At 54.7% G+C, this 13,537-nt stretch overlaps 1 protein-coding gene across 1 annotated transcript in view; it reads right to left on the bottom strand.

Moving 5' to 3' along the window:
• Positions 1-3,900: 3,900 nt before the first annotated feature.
• Positions 3,901-13,537, bottom strand: part of LOC123760122 (uncharacterized) — a 151,327-nt gene continuing 141,690 nt past the window's right edge. The window contains exons 13-14 of the mRNA XM_069325473.1: positions 5,901-6,021; positions 3,901-4,457 (exon numbers count right to left, since the gene is read on the bottom strand). Coding sequence (XP_069181574.1) covers positions 4,309-4,457; positions 5,901-6,021 — 270 coding nt within the window. The 3' untranslated portion in view covers positions 3,901-4,308. The remainder of the gene's footprint in view (positions 4,458-5,900; positions 6,022-13,537) is intronic.

Here is a 13,537-nt window from a genome sequence, read left to right as displayed (position 1 = left end):
CTTCTGGGTGTTACACTCTACATATAATTGGGGGTTATTATGAATACTTTGGGTTATATCCCAAATTCAATGGGAGTAACAATAAACCACAGAATGTTATCATGTTAGTTAACTACCAATGAATTAGTATTCTACTCATTAATATAAAGAATTGTGAGCTTTGCTCTAATGTCGTAACAGCCTGGCAAGAAGCTCTCGTTGTCCTTCAGTGGCATTTTGGTTACCTCATAGGCAAACAACGTAATGGCTACTTAAGGATTCTTCTGGAACTACAGGTAAATACGACGTCTTCTCTTTAACCGCACCTAGGTTTGTGGGTATGCCTGTGTTATAACCGAAACAACTAATCAACTCGTCGGTTGGGCGGAATTTGCTATCCTGTGTCGCGAAGCTCAAGGGAGAAGCATGTACTAATTGCCACAGAGCGTCACAGTCTACACATCTGGAGAGTCATGTGCTTCCTCCTTCCTCCGCTTCCTCCCCTCAATCCTTCTGGATGCGTCTAATTATCAGCTGATTTTATTATCAGCTAGGGAGGAAGACATTTTGGGATTTGTTATGCAATATTATATGCTGTATATAATGAATGTCTTCGTTAACATTTCAACTAAAAATTGGAAGCATTTTAATTTTATGGAGGGAAATATTAGGTACTGGCCGGTGTGGTTGACGCAATACCTTCCTACGGTTACAAGAGAATCTCTCTCTCCTTAACAAGTTTAATAGTATTGTATTGTATTGTTATTAATGAACTGACCTAACTATTTTAATTAAGCAGTTCAGTTATTAGTAATGGTTGTCGGAATTTACGACAAAAGGGTATACAAGTGGATGAAAGGGTATATAAAAAAGAGGATATTATTAAGGTGTTAAATATAGCAACACAAAACTGAACACGAAAAAGCAGATACGAATTTGATAAGTGTAGTTAAAGGAAAGACCTGGCAAAATATTATATTGAAAACAGGGTTGTTGATTTATAGAATTAATTACTTGGTGACATTTTTATTTTTTTATTTTTTTTTTTTTACATGCAAGCATGCGTATAAGTTACAATAAAAGCAGAAACAAATATAACATAGAACAAAGGTACAAAGCACAAAGCACACATATGTACACGGACAAAGGAACAAATCAAGAGAAGACCAGCGAGAAGGGCTGACCACAAGACAAAAATGCATATACAAATATAACAAATATAAACACAGCGGAAGACAAACATAGGGGAAAACCCCAGAACAAAATGCACACAAAACAAGCCTACTAACACCTCAAACACATACGGAGAGACAAGAAACATACAATAATATGGATAATAATAAAGGAAACATCTGCCAAAACAAACGGAAGGCAAAACAAAACAAAGAGCACACGCCAACAGCCTGAAGGGCACACAATATGACAAGCGCACACGACATCCACAAACGAACACACACACGCACAGGAACCGCACACCCACCCACTCACACACACACCCCATCCGCACCCCACAACCATGCACACAACAGGAAACACAGAATACACAGAAATCATTTGCTAGGAACAACGTGAGAAATGTACTTCTGGAAAAAATCGTAAGGATACTTCCTCTTGTAAGCTTCCCAGACCAAATCTTCAAGGTCGGTAGGGTTTTTGATCCCCTGCTGCCGAGGGGGTACCATAAACTCAGGAACATCCAGATCGGGCGACATCGGCCAACGCCCGAGGTCAATGACTCAAGTCGCATAACGAGGCCGGGGAGCGCCATCCACGCCCTTCGAGGAAGCAAACGACACTGGAGAAGCGGACGAAGGCTGCCGAGACTGCCTCGCCGTCACACGCACAGGAGCAGGGGCCAGACGATGAGACGGTAGCACCTCCACGGAGACCACAGGAGACACGGAAGAGACCGCTGGAGACAGAAGGGGCGGCATGACCGCTGTCGAGGAAACGGGTAACGAGGAAGGGGCCACAGAACTCCCAGAGCGAGCATCCTTCCTCAACACCATCACCAGGCCCACCCCACACACCACCAACCTCAGCAGGGGGAACCACCCCCCATGAAGAACCGGAGCCATCCGACGCAGGCAACGCACCTGAAGCAGGACCCCCGGACACCAGACCAGAAGGGAAGGCCGAAACACCGGCATCCTCAGGCAAGTGCACCTCCGCCACTACCGTAGTGTGCACCACAACCGGAGCCACCTCACCGTCAACGGAAGGACCACACTTGTCGAAGTCGCCAACGTCAGCCCACGCAGAAGAACGCCGGGAACGCTTAGGCTCGGGCCACACATCATCAGACCTGGAGGCAGACTCGGCGACACGCACAACACTAGCCGGGCGAACCGACGCACGCCGCAGTACAGCAGCATCCTCAACCACATGGGGCACCAGGCCAGGCACAGGAGGAAGCGCCGGATCCACCCCAGCTCCCAGCACAGCCGGAACAGATGGCGAGGGTGCAGGGAACAGGACAGACATCAGAGGAAGAACTGGAAGACGAGGGGTCCGAGCAGACGGCAGTCGGAAGAGGCTCAGGGACACCAGCCGGAGCAGGCGGAGCGCCAGGCGAGGACACAACCTACAGAGGGGGAATTATCAGGGAGAAAGCGCCAAGCTATTACGACTATATAGCACTTGGAAGGGATCAGGAATAGGAGTTTGGGATGGGACGGAAGGAAAAAATGGTGCCCAGGCACAACCTACAGAGGAGAGGCGACAACAACAGGGGGCGCAACAGGCGGAGCCACAGCTGACACAGAGGGCACCTCCTCAGCTGAAGAGACGTCCACATCCAAAGAATCATCCCCCCACAGGAAGCGGCGGAAAATCCTCCTCCCTAAAGAGATTCACTGGCGCAACGGCAGGCGCAGAACAGTCAGCAGCCTGATGGCCCAAAAGGCCACAACGATAACACGTCCGCGGCTGGCGGGTGTAAAACACCCGAACGTTGTACCCCATAAGGTGCACAAAGGACAGAATATCTGCCCGGAGCCTCATGCCCAGGGTGCGAATGTTAGTCCTCACATCCTTAAGTGGACTGGAAGACACCACGTTCACCTGCACACTAACCACTGCGCCAAACCGGCCGAAATACCGCTGTAGCAGACCCTCCGGAAATTCCAAGGGAGCCCCATGCACACTGACGTAAGTGAGGGCACCACTCCGATCAGAGAGAGTCACAGTGCTCGCACCATCCGGCAGGGGTAATGTCCGTCCCTCGTATTGCCGGAGAAAATCGCGATACGCCACCTCCTCCGTGAATTTCACTATTGCCCGACGGGCCGTTACCAACTCGACCCCATAAATTGCTAACACAGGGACAGATAGGACACCACAAGCCAGCACAATCTCTGGGTAACTGGCCCGCACAGAGAATTCGAGTCCCACAGAGTGAGCCCGGACGACAGGGGGGAGAGGGACCGCCATCGTAACTCCACGTCAGCACAGGCGGGCAGAGACACACCCGCCCCCAACCGGCCAAACTGGTAAACAAGCACCAACCTCCGGTGCGCCGAAGCAACACGTCTGCCCCCTACCGAATCTAGGGCCAGACCTGGTGACATAATTCGTGAGATCTCTGCACAGTTTCAAGCATAAGTTAGAGGTATATGAATGAGTTATGATGCACGTAGATGCACATACATATCACGTAGATGTATATAGATAGCACCTGCCTCCCTTGGCCCGCGGGACCTACTGTAGTTATCTTTATTCCTAATAATAGGCTGAATACAAAACATGATATGTACTTGCAATTAAAATAATTGCAGGAATATATTGAACAATGCTAGATAAAGCACTCACATTAATGTTTTTGAGCAATTAATGTGTAGCTAAAATATTATATTTGCATATATATTAAAATTCCATAATTTATAGTCAAATGTCTGCAATTAAAGGATGAATAAAACAATGTTTCATTATTCATGTTATATTCCAATAAGTGTTAACAAACTATGTACATATATGTGTGTATCAAAGAGTATGCATATGTATCATAGTGTTTATACGTGTTTGATGGTTTATATATGTGTATCATGCGTGTATTGTATGGTAAATGTATGAGTCGTTGTGTATATAAATGTATTTTGGTGTATCACACGCATGTTAAGGTGTTAAAGAGTTTATACATCACGAAGTATGTGGAACTGTTGAGTCGACCAGCTCTGTGTCTGCCCAGCTCCGTGTCGACCAGCTCCGTGTCGACCAGCTCTGTGTCGCCCAGCTCCGTGTCGCCCAGCTCCGTGTCGCCCAGCTCCGTGTCGCCCAGCTCCGTGTCGACCAGCTCCGTGTCGAACAGGTTTGAAACTTATTTTATCGTCTTCAATAATTGTTTTTACCGCCAATAAAATTGCCACAAGTTGGGAAGTTAGGCGGGACGTCCGGGAGGTCCTTGTCTGCCCCTACCCTGATGACCAGGTCCATCCCCGCTGCTGAGTGTAGCAGCACGTGACAGTGTAGCAGCCAGTAGCCTGTGGGGTATACAGTGTACAGTGTAGCAGCCAGTAGCCTGTGGGGTATACAGTGTACAGTGTAGCAGCCAGTAGCCTGTGGGGTATACAGTGTACAGTGTAGCAGCCAGTAGCCTGTGGGGTATACAGTGTACAGTGTAGCAGCCAGTAGCCTGTGGGGTATACAGTGTACAGTGTAGCAGCCAGTAGCCTGTGGGGGTATACAGTGTACAGTGTAGCAGCCAGTAGCCTGTGGGGTATACAGTGTACAGTGTAGCAGCCAGTAGCCTGTGGGGTATACAGTGTACAGTGTAGCAGCCAGTAGCCTGTGGGGTATACAGTGTACAGTGTAGCAGCCAGTAGCCTGTGGGGGTATACAGTGTACAGTGTAGCAGCCAGTAGCCTGTGGGGTATACAGTGTACAGTGTAGCAGCCAGTAGCCTGTGGGGTATACAGTGTACAGTGTAGCAGCCAGTAGCCTGTGGGGTATACAGTGTACAGTGTAGCAGCCAGTAGCCTGTGGGGGTATACAGTGTAGCAGCCAGTAGCCTGTGGGGTATACAGTGTACAGTGTAGCAGCCAGTAGCCTGTGGGGTTATACAGTGTAGCAGCCAGTAGCCTGTGGGGTATACAGTGTAGCAGCCAGTAGCCTGTGGGGTTATACAGTGTAGCAGCCAGTAGCCTGTGGGGTATACAGTGTACAGTGTAGCAGCCAGTAGCCTGTGGGGTATACAGTGTACAGTGTAGCAGCCAGTAGCCTGTGGGGTTATACAGTGTAGCAGCCAGTAGCCTGTGGGGTTATACAGTGTAGCAGCCAGTAGCCTGTGGGGGTTATACATTATACAATGTAGCAGCCAGTAGCCTGTGGGGTTATACAGTGTAGCAGCCAGTAGCCTGTGGGGTTATACAGTGTAGCAGCCAGTAGCCTGTGGGGGTTATACATTATACAGTGTAACAGCCAGTAGCCTGTGGGGTTATACAGTGTAGCAGCCAGTAGCCTGTGGGGGTTATACATTATACAATGTAGCAGCCAGTAGCCTGTGGGGTTATACATTATACAATGCAGCAGCCAGTAGCCTGTTGGGTTATACAGTGTAGCAGCCAGTAGCCTGTGGGTTATACAGTGTAGCAACCAGTAGCCTGTGGGGGTTATACAATATACAGTGAAGGTAACTTTCATACAGTGTTGTACAATGTAGGGAGCTCAAATTCAAAATCCAATGCATGAAGTCTCATACAATATATAGTGAATACACTCACATACAATGAAAAGTGAATGAACTCTCATACAATGCACAATGAATGAGCTACTTTACAATGAACAGTGAATGTAAGCTCCCTTACAATACACAGTAGATGAACACTCATACATTGACGAGTGAATGAACTCTCATACAAGGCACGGTGAAGGGAACGTAAATGTATGAAAAAAATGTATAAAAAGGTTACCAACTTGAACAATACCTGGATTACTGGCGAGAAACCTGACGACAGTGTAGCCTCCGTCAGGCAGTGTGACCGTGTCCTTGTAGACCGGCCGGTCCAGGTTCCTCACCAGGCGGCCGGCCCGGTCCATCTCCATCACCTGCGCCACATAAACACAAGGTCAGTCATCAACAACATGGTTGGCTCACTACGTCGCCCATGGCAAACTTCTCAGCTAAGTTTGTCGTTGATATATTATTTGTCTACCGAGTGAATCATTCTGGTGTGTTTTCTCAGCTGGTGTGCCTTCACGGCAACACTGAGGGGTCAGCTGGTGTGCCGTCACGGCCACACTGAGGGGTCAGCTGGTGTGCCGTCACGGCCACACTGAGGGGTCAGCTGGTGTGCCGTCACGGCAACACTGAGGGGTCAGCTGGTGTACCGTCACGGCAACACTGAGGGCTCTGCTGGTGTGGCTTCACGGCAACACTGAGGGGTCAGCTGGTGTGGCTTCACGGCAACACTGAGGGGTCAGCTGGTGTGGCTTCACGGCAACACTGAGGGGTCAGCTGGTGTGGCTTCACGGCAACACTGAGGGGTCAGCTGGTGTGGCTTCACGGCAACACTGAGGGGTCAGCTGGTGTGCCGTCACGGCCACACTGAGGGGTCAGCTGGTGTGGCTTCACGGCAACACTGAGGGGTCAGCTGGTGTGGCTTCACGGCAACACTGAGGGGTCAGCTGGTGTGGCTTCACGGCAACACTGAGGGGTCAGCTGGTGTGCCGTCACGGCCACACTGAGGGGTCAGCTGGTGTGGCTTCACGGCAACACTGAGAGGTCAGCTGGTGTGGCTTCACGGCAACACTGAGGGGTCAGCTGGTGTGGCTTCACGGCAACACTGAGGGGTTAGCTGGTGTGCCGTCACGGCAACACTGAGGGGTCAGCTGGTGTGGCTTCACGGCAACACTGAGGGGTCAGCTGGTGTGGCTTCACGGCAACACTGAGGGGTCAGCTGGTGTGCCTTCACGGCAACACTGAGGGGTCAGCTGGTGTGCCGTCACGGCCACACTGAGGGGTCAGCTGGTGTGCCTTCACGGCAACACTGAGGGGTCAGCTGGTGTGGCTTCACGGCAACACTGAGGGGTCAGCTGGTGTGGCTTCACGGCAACACTGAGGGGTCAGCTGGTGTGGCTTCACGGCAACACTGAGGGGTCAGCTGGTGTGCCGTCACGGCAACACTGAGGGCTCAGCTGGTGTGCCTTCACGGCAACACTGAGGGGTCAGCTGGTGTGCCGTCACGGCAACACTGAGGGGTCAGCTGGTGTGCCGTCACGGCAACACTGAGGGCTCTGCTGGTGTGCCTTCACGGCAACACTGAGGGGTCAGCTGGTGTGCCTTCACGGCAACACTGAGGGGTCAGCTGGTGTGCCGTCACGGCAACACTGAGGGCTCTGCTGGTGTGCCTTCACGGCAACACTGAGGGCTCTGCTGGTGTGCCTTCACGGCAACACTGGGGGCTCTGCTGGTGTGCCTTCACGGCAACACTGAGGGGTCAGCTGGTGTGCCTTCACGTCAACACTGAGGGGTCAGCTGGTGTGCCGTCACGGCAACACTGGGGGCTCTGCTGGTGTGCCTTCACGGCAACACTGAGGGGTCAGCTGGTGTGCCTTCACGTCAACACTGAGGGGTCAGCTGGTGTGCCTTCACGGCAACACTGAGGGCTCAGCTGGTGTTCCTTCACGGCAACACTGAGGGCTCTGCTGGTGTGCCTTCACGGCAACACTGAGGGGTCAGCTGGTGTGCCGTCACGGCAACACTGAGGGCTCTGCTGGTGTGCCTTCACGGCAACACTGGGGGCTCTGCTGGTGTGCCTTCACGGCAACACTTAGGGGTCAGCTGGTGTGCCTTCACGTCAACACTGAGGGGTCAGCTGGTGTGCCGTCACGGCAACACTGGGGGCTCTGCTGGTGTGCCTTCACGGCAACACTGAGGGGTCAGCAGGTGTGCCTTCACGTCAACACTGAGGGGTCAGCTGGTGTGCCTTCACGGCAACACTGAGGGCTCAGCTGGTGTTCCTTCACGGCAACACTGAGGGCTCAGCTGGTGTGCCCTCACGGCAACACTGAGGGCTCAACTGGTGTGTCCTCACAGCAACACTGAGGGATCAGCTGGTGTGCCCTCACGGCAACACTGAGGGCTCAGCTGGTGTGCCTTCACAGCAACACTGGGGGCTCAGCTGGTGTGCCTTCACGGCAACACTGAGGGCTCAGCTGGTGTGCCGTCACGGCAACACTGAGGGGTCAGCTGGTGTGCCTTCACGGCAACACTGAGGGCTCAGCTGGTGTGCCCTCACGGCAACACTGAGGGCTCAACTGGTGTTCCTTCACAGCAACACTGAGGGCTCAGCTGGTGTGCCCTCACGGCAACACTGAGGGCTCAGCTGGTGTGCCCTCACGGCAACACTGAGGGCTCAACTGGTGTTCCTTCACGGCAACACTGAGGGCTCAACTGGTGTTCCTTCACGGCAACACTGAGGGCTCAACTGGTGTGCCTTCACGGCAACACTGAGGGCTCAGCTGGTGTGCCTTCACGGCAACACTGAGGGCTCAACTGGTGTGCCCTCACGGCAACACTGAGGGCTCAGCTGGTGTGCCCTCACGGCAACACTGAGGGCTCAGCTGGTGTGCCTTCACGGCAACACTGAGGGCTCAACTGGTGTTCCTTCATGGCAACACTGAGGGCTCAGCTGGTGTGCCTTCACGGCAACACTGAGGGCTCAACTGGTGTTCCTTCACGGCAACACTGAGGGCTCAGCTGGTGTGCCCTCACGGCAACACTGAGGGCTCAACTGGTGTTCCTTCACGGCAACACTGAGGGCTCAGCTGGTGTGCCCTCACGGCAACACTGAGGGCTCAGCTGGTGTGCCTTCACGGCAACACTGAGGGCTCAACTGGTGTTCCTTCATGGCAACACTGAGGGCTCAGCTGGTGTGCCTTCACGGCAACACTGAGGGCTCAACTGGTGTTCCTTCATGGCAACACTGAGGGCTCAGCTGGTGTGCCTTCACGGCAACACTGAGGGCTCAGCTGGTGTGCCTTCACGGCAACACTGAGGGCTCAGCTGGTGTGCCCTCACGGCAACACTGAGGGCTCAGCTGGTGTGCCCTCACGGCAACACTGAGGGCTCAGCTGGTGTGCCCTCACGGCAACACTGAGGGCCAATCGCTGATAGCTGTGTTGCCTCTCTCACGGTGGCATGTGTGGAGATGAAGGAACTACAGTGATGGTTGCTGTAGGAGACCATAGTTTTTATTCCATACTCTAGGGACCCCAAGTGTCACCATACTCAAGGGACCCTCTAGGGACCCCAGGTGTCACCATACTCTAGGGGCCCCCCTCTAGGGACCCCAGGTGTCACCATACTCTAGGACCCTCTAGGGACCCCAGGTGTCACCATACTCTAGGGACCCTCTAGGGACCCCAGGTGTCACCATACTCTAGGGGCCCCCCTCTAGGGACCCCAGGTGTCACCATACTCTAGGACCCTCTAGGGACCCCAGGTGTCACCATACACTAGGGCCCCCCTCTAGGGACCCCTGGTGTCACCATACTCTAGGACCCTCTAGGGACCCCAGGTGTCACCATACACTAGAGCCCCCCTCTAGGGACCCCAGGTGTCACCATTCTCTAGGACCCCCTCTAGGGACCCCAGGTGTCACCATACACTAGGGGCCCCCTCTAGGGACCCCAGGTGTCACCATACTCTAGGACCCCCTCTAGGGCCCCCAGTTGTCACTATACTCTAGGACCCCCCTCTAGGGACCCTAGGTGTCACTATACTCTAGGACCCCCCTCTAGGAACCCCAGGTGTCACCATACTCTAGGGACCCCCTCTAGGGACCCCAGGTGTCACCATACTCTAGGGGCCCCCCTCTAGGGACCCCAGGTGTCACCATACTCTAGGACCCCTAGGGACCCCAGGTATCACCATACACTAGGGCCCCCCTCTTGGGACCCCAGGTGTCACCATACTCTAGGACCCTCTAGGGACCCCAGGTGTCACCATACACTAGGGCCCCCCCTCTAGGGACCCCAAGTATCACCATTCTCTAGGACCCCCTCTAGTGACCCCAGGTGTCACCATACACTAGGGCCCTCCTCTAGGGACCCCAGGTGTCACCATACTCTAGGACCCCCTCTAGGGACCCCAGGTGTCACTATACTCTAGGACCCCCTTCTTGGGACCCTAGGTGTCACTATACTCTAGGACCCCCTCTAGGAACCCCAGGTGTCACCATGCTCTAGGGATCCCCTCTATTGACCCCAGGTGTCACCATACTCTAGGGACCCCCCTCTAGGGACCCCAGGTGTCACCATACTCTAGGACCCCCTTCTATGGACCCCAGGTGTCACCATACTCTAGGACCCCCCTCTAAGGACCCCAGGTGTCACCATACTCTAGGACCCTCTAGGGACCCCAGGTGTCACCATACTCTAGAACCCTCTAGGGACCCTAGGTGTCACCATACTCTAGGGACCCCCTCTAGGGACCCCAGGTGTCACGATACTCTAGGACTCTCTAGGGACCCCTGGTGTCACCATACTCTAGGGCCCCTCTAGGGACCCCAGGTGTCACCATACTCTAGGACCCTGTTGGGACCCCAGGTGTCACCATACTCTAGGACCCTCTAGGGACCCCAGGTGTCACCATACTCTAGGACCCTCTAGGGACCCCAGGTGTCACCATACTCTAGGACCCTCTAGGGACCCCAGGTGTCACCATACTCTAGGACCGTCTAGGGACCCCAGGTGTCACTATACTCTAGGACCCCCTCTAGGGACCCCAGGAGTCACTATACTCTAGGGACCCCCTCTAGGGACCCCAGGTGTCACTATACTCTAGGACCCCCCTCTAGGGACCCTAGGTGTCACTATACTCTAGGACCCCCTCTAGGAACCCCAGGTGTCACCATACTCTAGGGACCCCCTCTAGGGACCCCAGGTGTCACCATACTCTAGGGACCCCCCTCTAGGGACCCCAGGTGTCACCATACTCTAGGGACCCCCCTCTAGGGACCCCAGGTGTCACCATACTCTAGGACCCCCCTCTAGGGACCCCAGGTGTCACCATGCTCTAGGACCCTCTAGGGACCCCAGGTGTCACCATACTCTAGGACCCTCTACGGACCCCAGGTGTCACCATACTCTAGGGACCCCTCTAGGGACCCCAGGTGTCACCATACTCTAGGACCCCCCTCTAGGGACCCCAGGTGTCACCATGCTCTAGGACCCTCTAGGGAACCCAGGTGTCACCATACTCTAGGACCCTCTTGGGACCCCAGGTGTCACCATACTCTAGGGACCCCTCTAGGGACCCCAGGTGTCACCATATTCTAGGACCCTCTAGGGACCCCAGGTGTCACCATACTCTAGGACCCCCCTCTAGGGACCCCAGGTGTCACCATGCTCTAGGACCCTCTAGGGACCCCAGGTGTCACCATACTCTAGGATCCTCTAGGGACCCCAGGTGTCACCATACTCTAGGGATCCCCTCTAGGGACCCCAGGTGTCACCATACTCTATGACCCTCTAGGGACCCCAGGTGTCACCATACTCTAGGACCCTCTAGGGACCCCAGGTGTCACCATACTCTAGGGCCCTCTAGGGACCCCAGGTGTCACCATACTCTAGGACCCTCTAGGGACCCCAGGTGTCACCATACTCTAGGGACCCCTCTAGGGACCCCAGGTGTCACCATACTCTAGGACCCTCTAGGGACCCCAGGTGTCACCATACTCTAGGGCCACTCTAGGGACCCCAGGTGTCACCATACTCTAGGACCCTGTTGGGACCCCAGGTGTCACCATACTCTAGGGACCCTTCTAGGGACCCCAGGTGTCACCATACTCTAGGGCCCTCTAGGGACCCCAGGTGTCACCATACTCTAGGACCCTCTAGGGACCCCCGGTGTCACCATACTCTAGGGATCCCTCTAGGGACCCCAGGTGTCACCATACTCTAGGACCCTCTAGGGACCCCAGGTGTCACCATACTCTAGGGCCCCTCTAGGGACCCCAGGTGTCACCATACTCTAGGACCCTGTTGGGACCCCAGGTGTCACCATACTCTAGGGATCCTTCTAGGGACTCCAGGTGTCACCATACTCTAGGACCCTCTAGGGACCCCAGGTGTCACCATACTCTAGGGATCCCCCCTCTTGGGACCCCAGGTGTCACCATACTCTAGGGACCCCCTCTAGGGACCCCAGGTGTCAACATACTCTAGGACCCTCTGGGGACCCCAGGTGTCACCATACTGTAGGACCCTCTAGGGACCCCAAGTGTCACCATACTCTAGGACCCTCTAGGGACCCCAGGTGTCACCATACTCTAGGACCCCCCTCTAGGGACCCCAGGTGTCACCATGCTCTAGGACCCTCTAGGGACCCCAGGTGTCACCATACTCTAGGATCCTCTAGGGACCCCAGGTGTAACCATACTCTAGGGACCCCTCTAGGGACCCCAGGTGTCACCATACTCTAGGACCCTCTAGGGACCCCAGGTGTCACCATACTCTAGGACCCCTCTAGGGACCCCAGGTGTCACCATACTCTAGGACCCTGTTGGGACCCCAGGTGTCACCATACTCTAGGGACCCTTCTAGGGTCCCCAGGTGTCACCATACTCTAGGACCCCACTCTAGGGACCCCAGGTGTCACCATACTCCAGGGCCCTCTAGGGACCCCAGGTGTCACCATACTCTAGGGACCCCTCTAGGGACCCCAGGTGTCACCATATTCTAGGACCCTCTAGGGACCCCAGGTGTCACCATACTCTAGGACCCTGTTGGGACCCCAGGTGTCACCATACTCTAGGGATCCTTCTAGGGACCCCAGGTGTCACCATACTCTAGGACCCTCTAGGGACCCCAGGTGTCACCATACTCTAGGGACCCCCCTCTAGGGACCCCAGGTGTCACCATACTCTAGGGTTCCCCTCTAGGGACCCCAGGTGTCACCATACTCTATGACCCTCTAGGGACCCCAGGTGTCACCATACTCTAGGACCCTCTAGGGACCCCAGGTGTCACCATACTCTAGGGCCCTCTAGGGACCCCAGGTGTCACCATACTCTAGGACCCTCTAGGGACCCCAGGTGTCACCATACTCTAGGGACCCCTCTAGGGACCCCAGGTGTCACCATACTCTAGGACCCTCTAGGGACCCCAGGTGTCACCATACTCTAGGGCCCCTCTAGGGACCCCAGGTGTCACCATACTCTAGGACCCTGTTGGGACCCCAGGTGTCACCATACTCTAGGGACCCTTCTAGGGACCCCAGGTGTCACCATACTCTAGGACCCCCCTCTAGGGACCCCAGGTGTCACCATACTCTAGGGCCCTCTAGGGACCCCAGGTGTCACCATACTCTAGGACCCTCTAGGGACCCCATGTGTCACCATACTCTAGGGATCCCTCTAGGGACCCCAGGTGTCACCATACTCTAGGACCCTCTAGGGACCCCAGGTGTCACCATACTCTAGGGCCCCTCTAGGGACCCCAGGTGTCACCATACTCTAGGACCCTGTTGGGACCCCAGGTGTCACCATACTCTAGGGATCCTTCTAGGGACCCCAGGTGTCACCATACTCTAGGACCCTCTAGGGACCCCAGGTGTCAC

Source organism: Procambarus clarkii, chromosome 16 (assembly GCF_040958095.1).
Source record: "Procambarus clarkii isolate CNS0578487 chromosome 16, FALCON_Pclarkii_2.0, whole genome shotgun sequence".
In the NCBI taxonomy this organism is placed as follows: Eukaryota; Metazoa; Arthropoda; class Malacostraca; order Decapoda; family Cambaridae; genus Procambarus; species Procambarus clarkii.
Note: the sequence above shows the minus strand (reverse complement) of the source record. Positions and strands in the feature narration are given on the sequence as shown.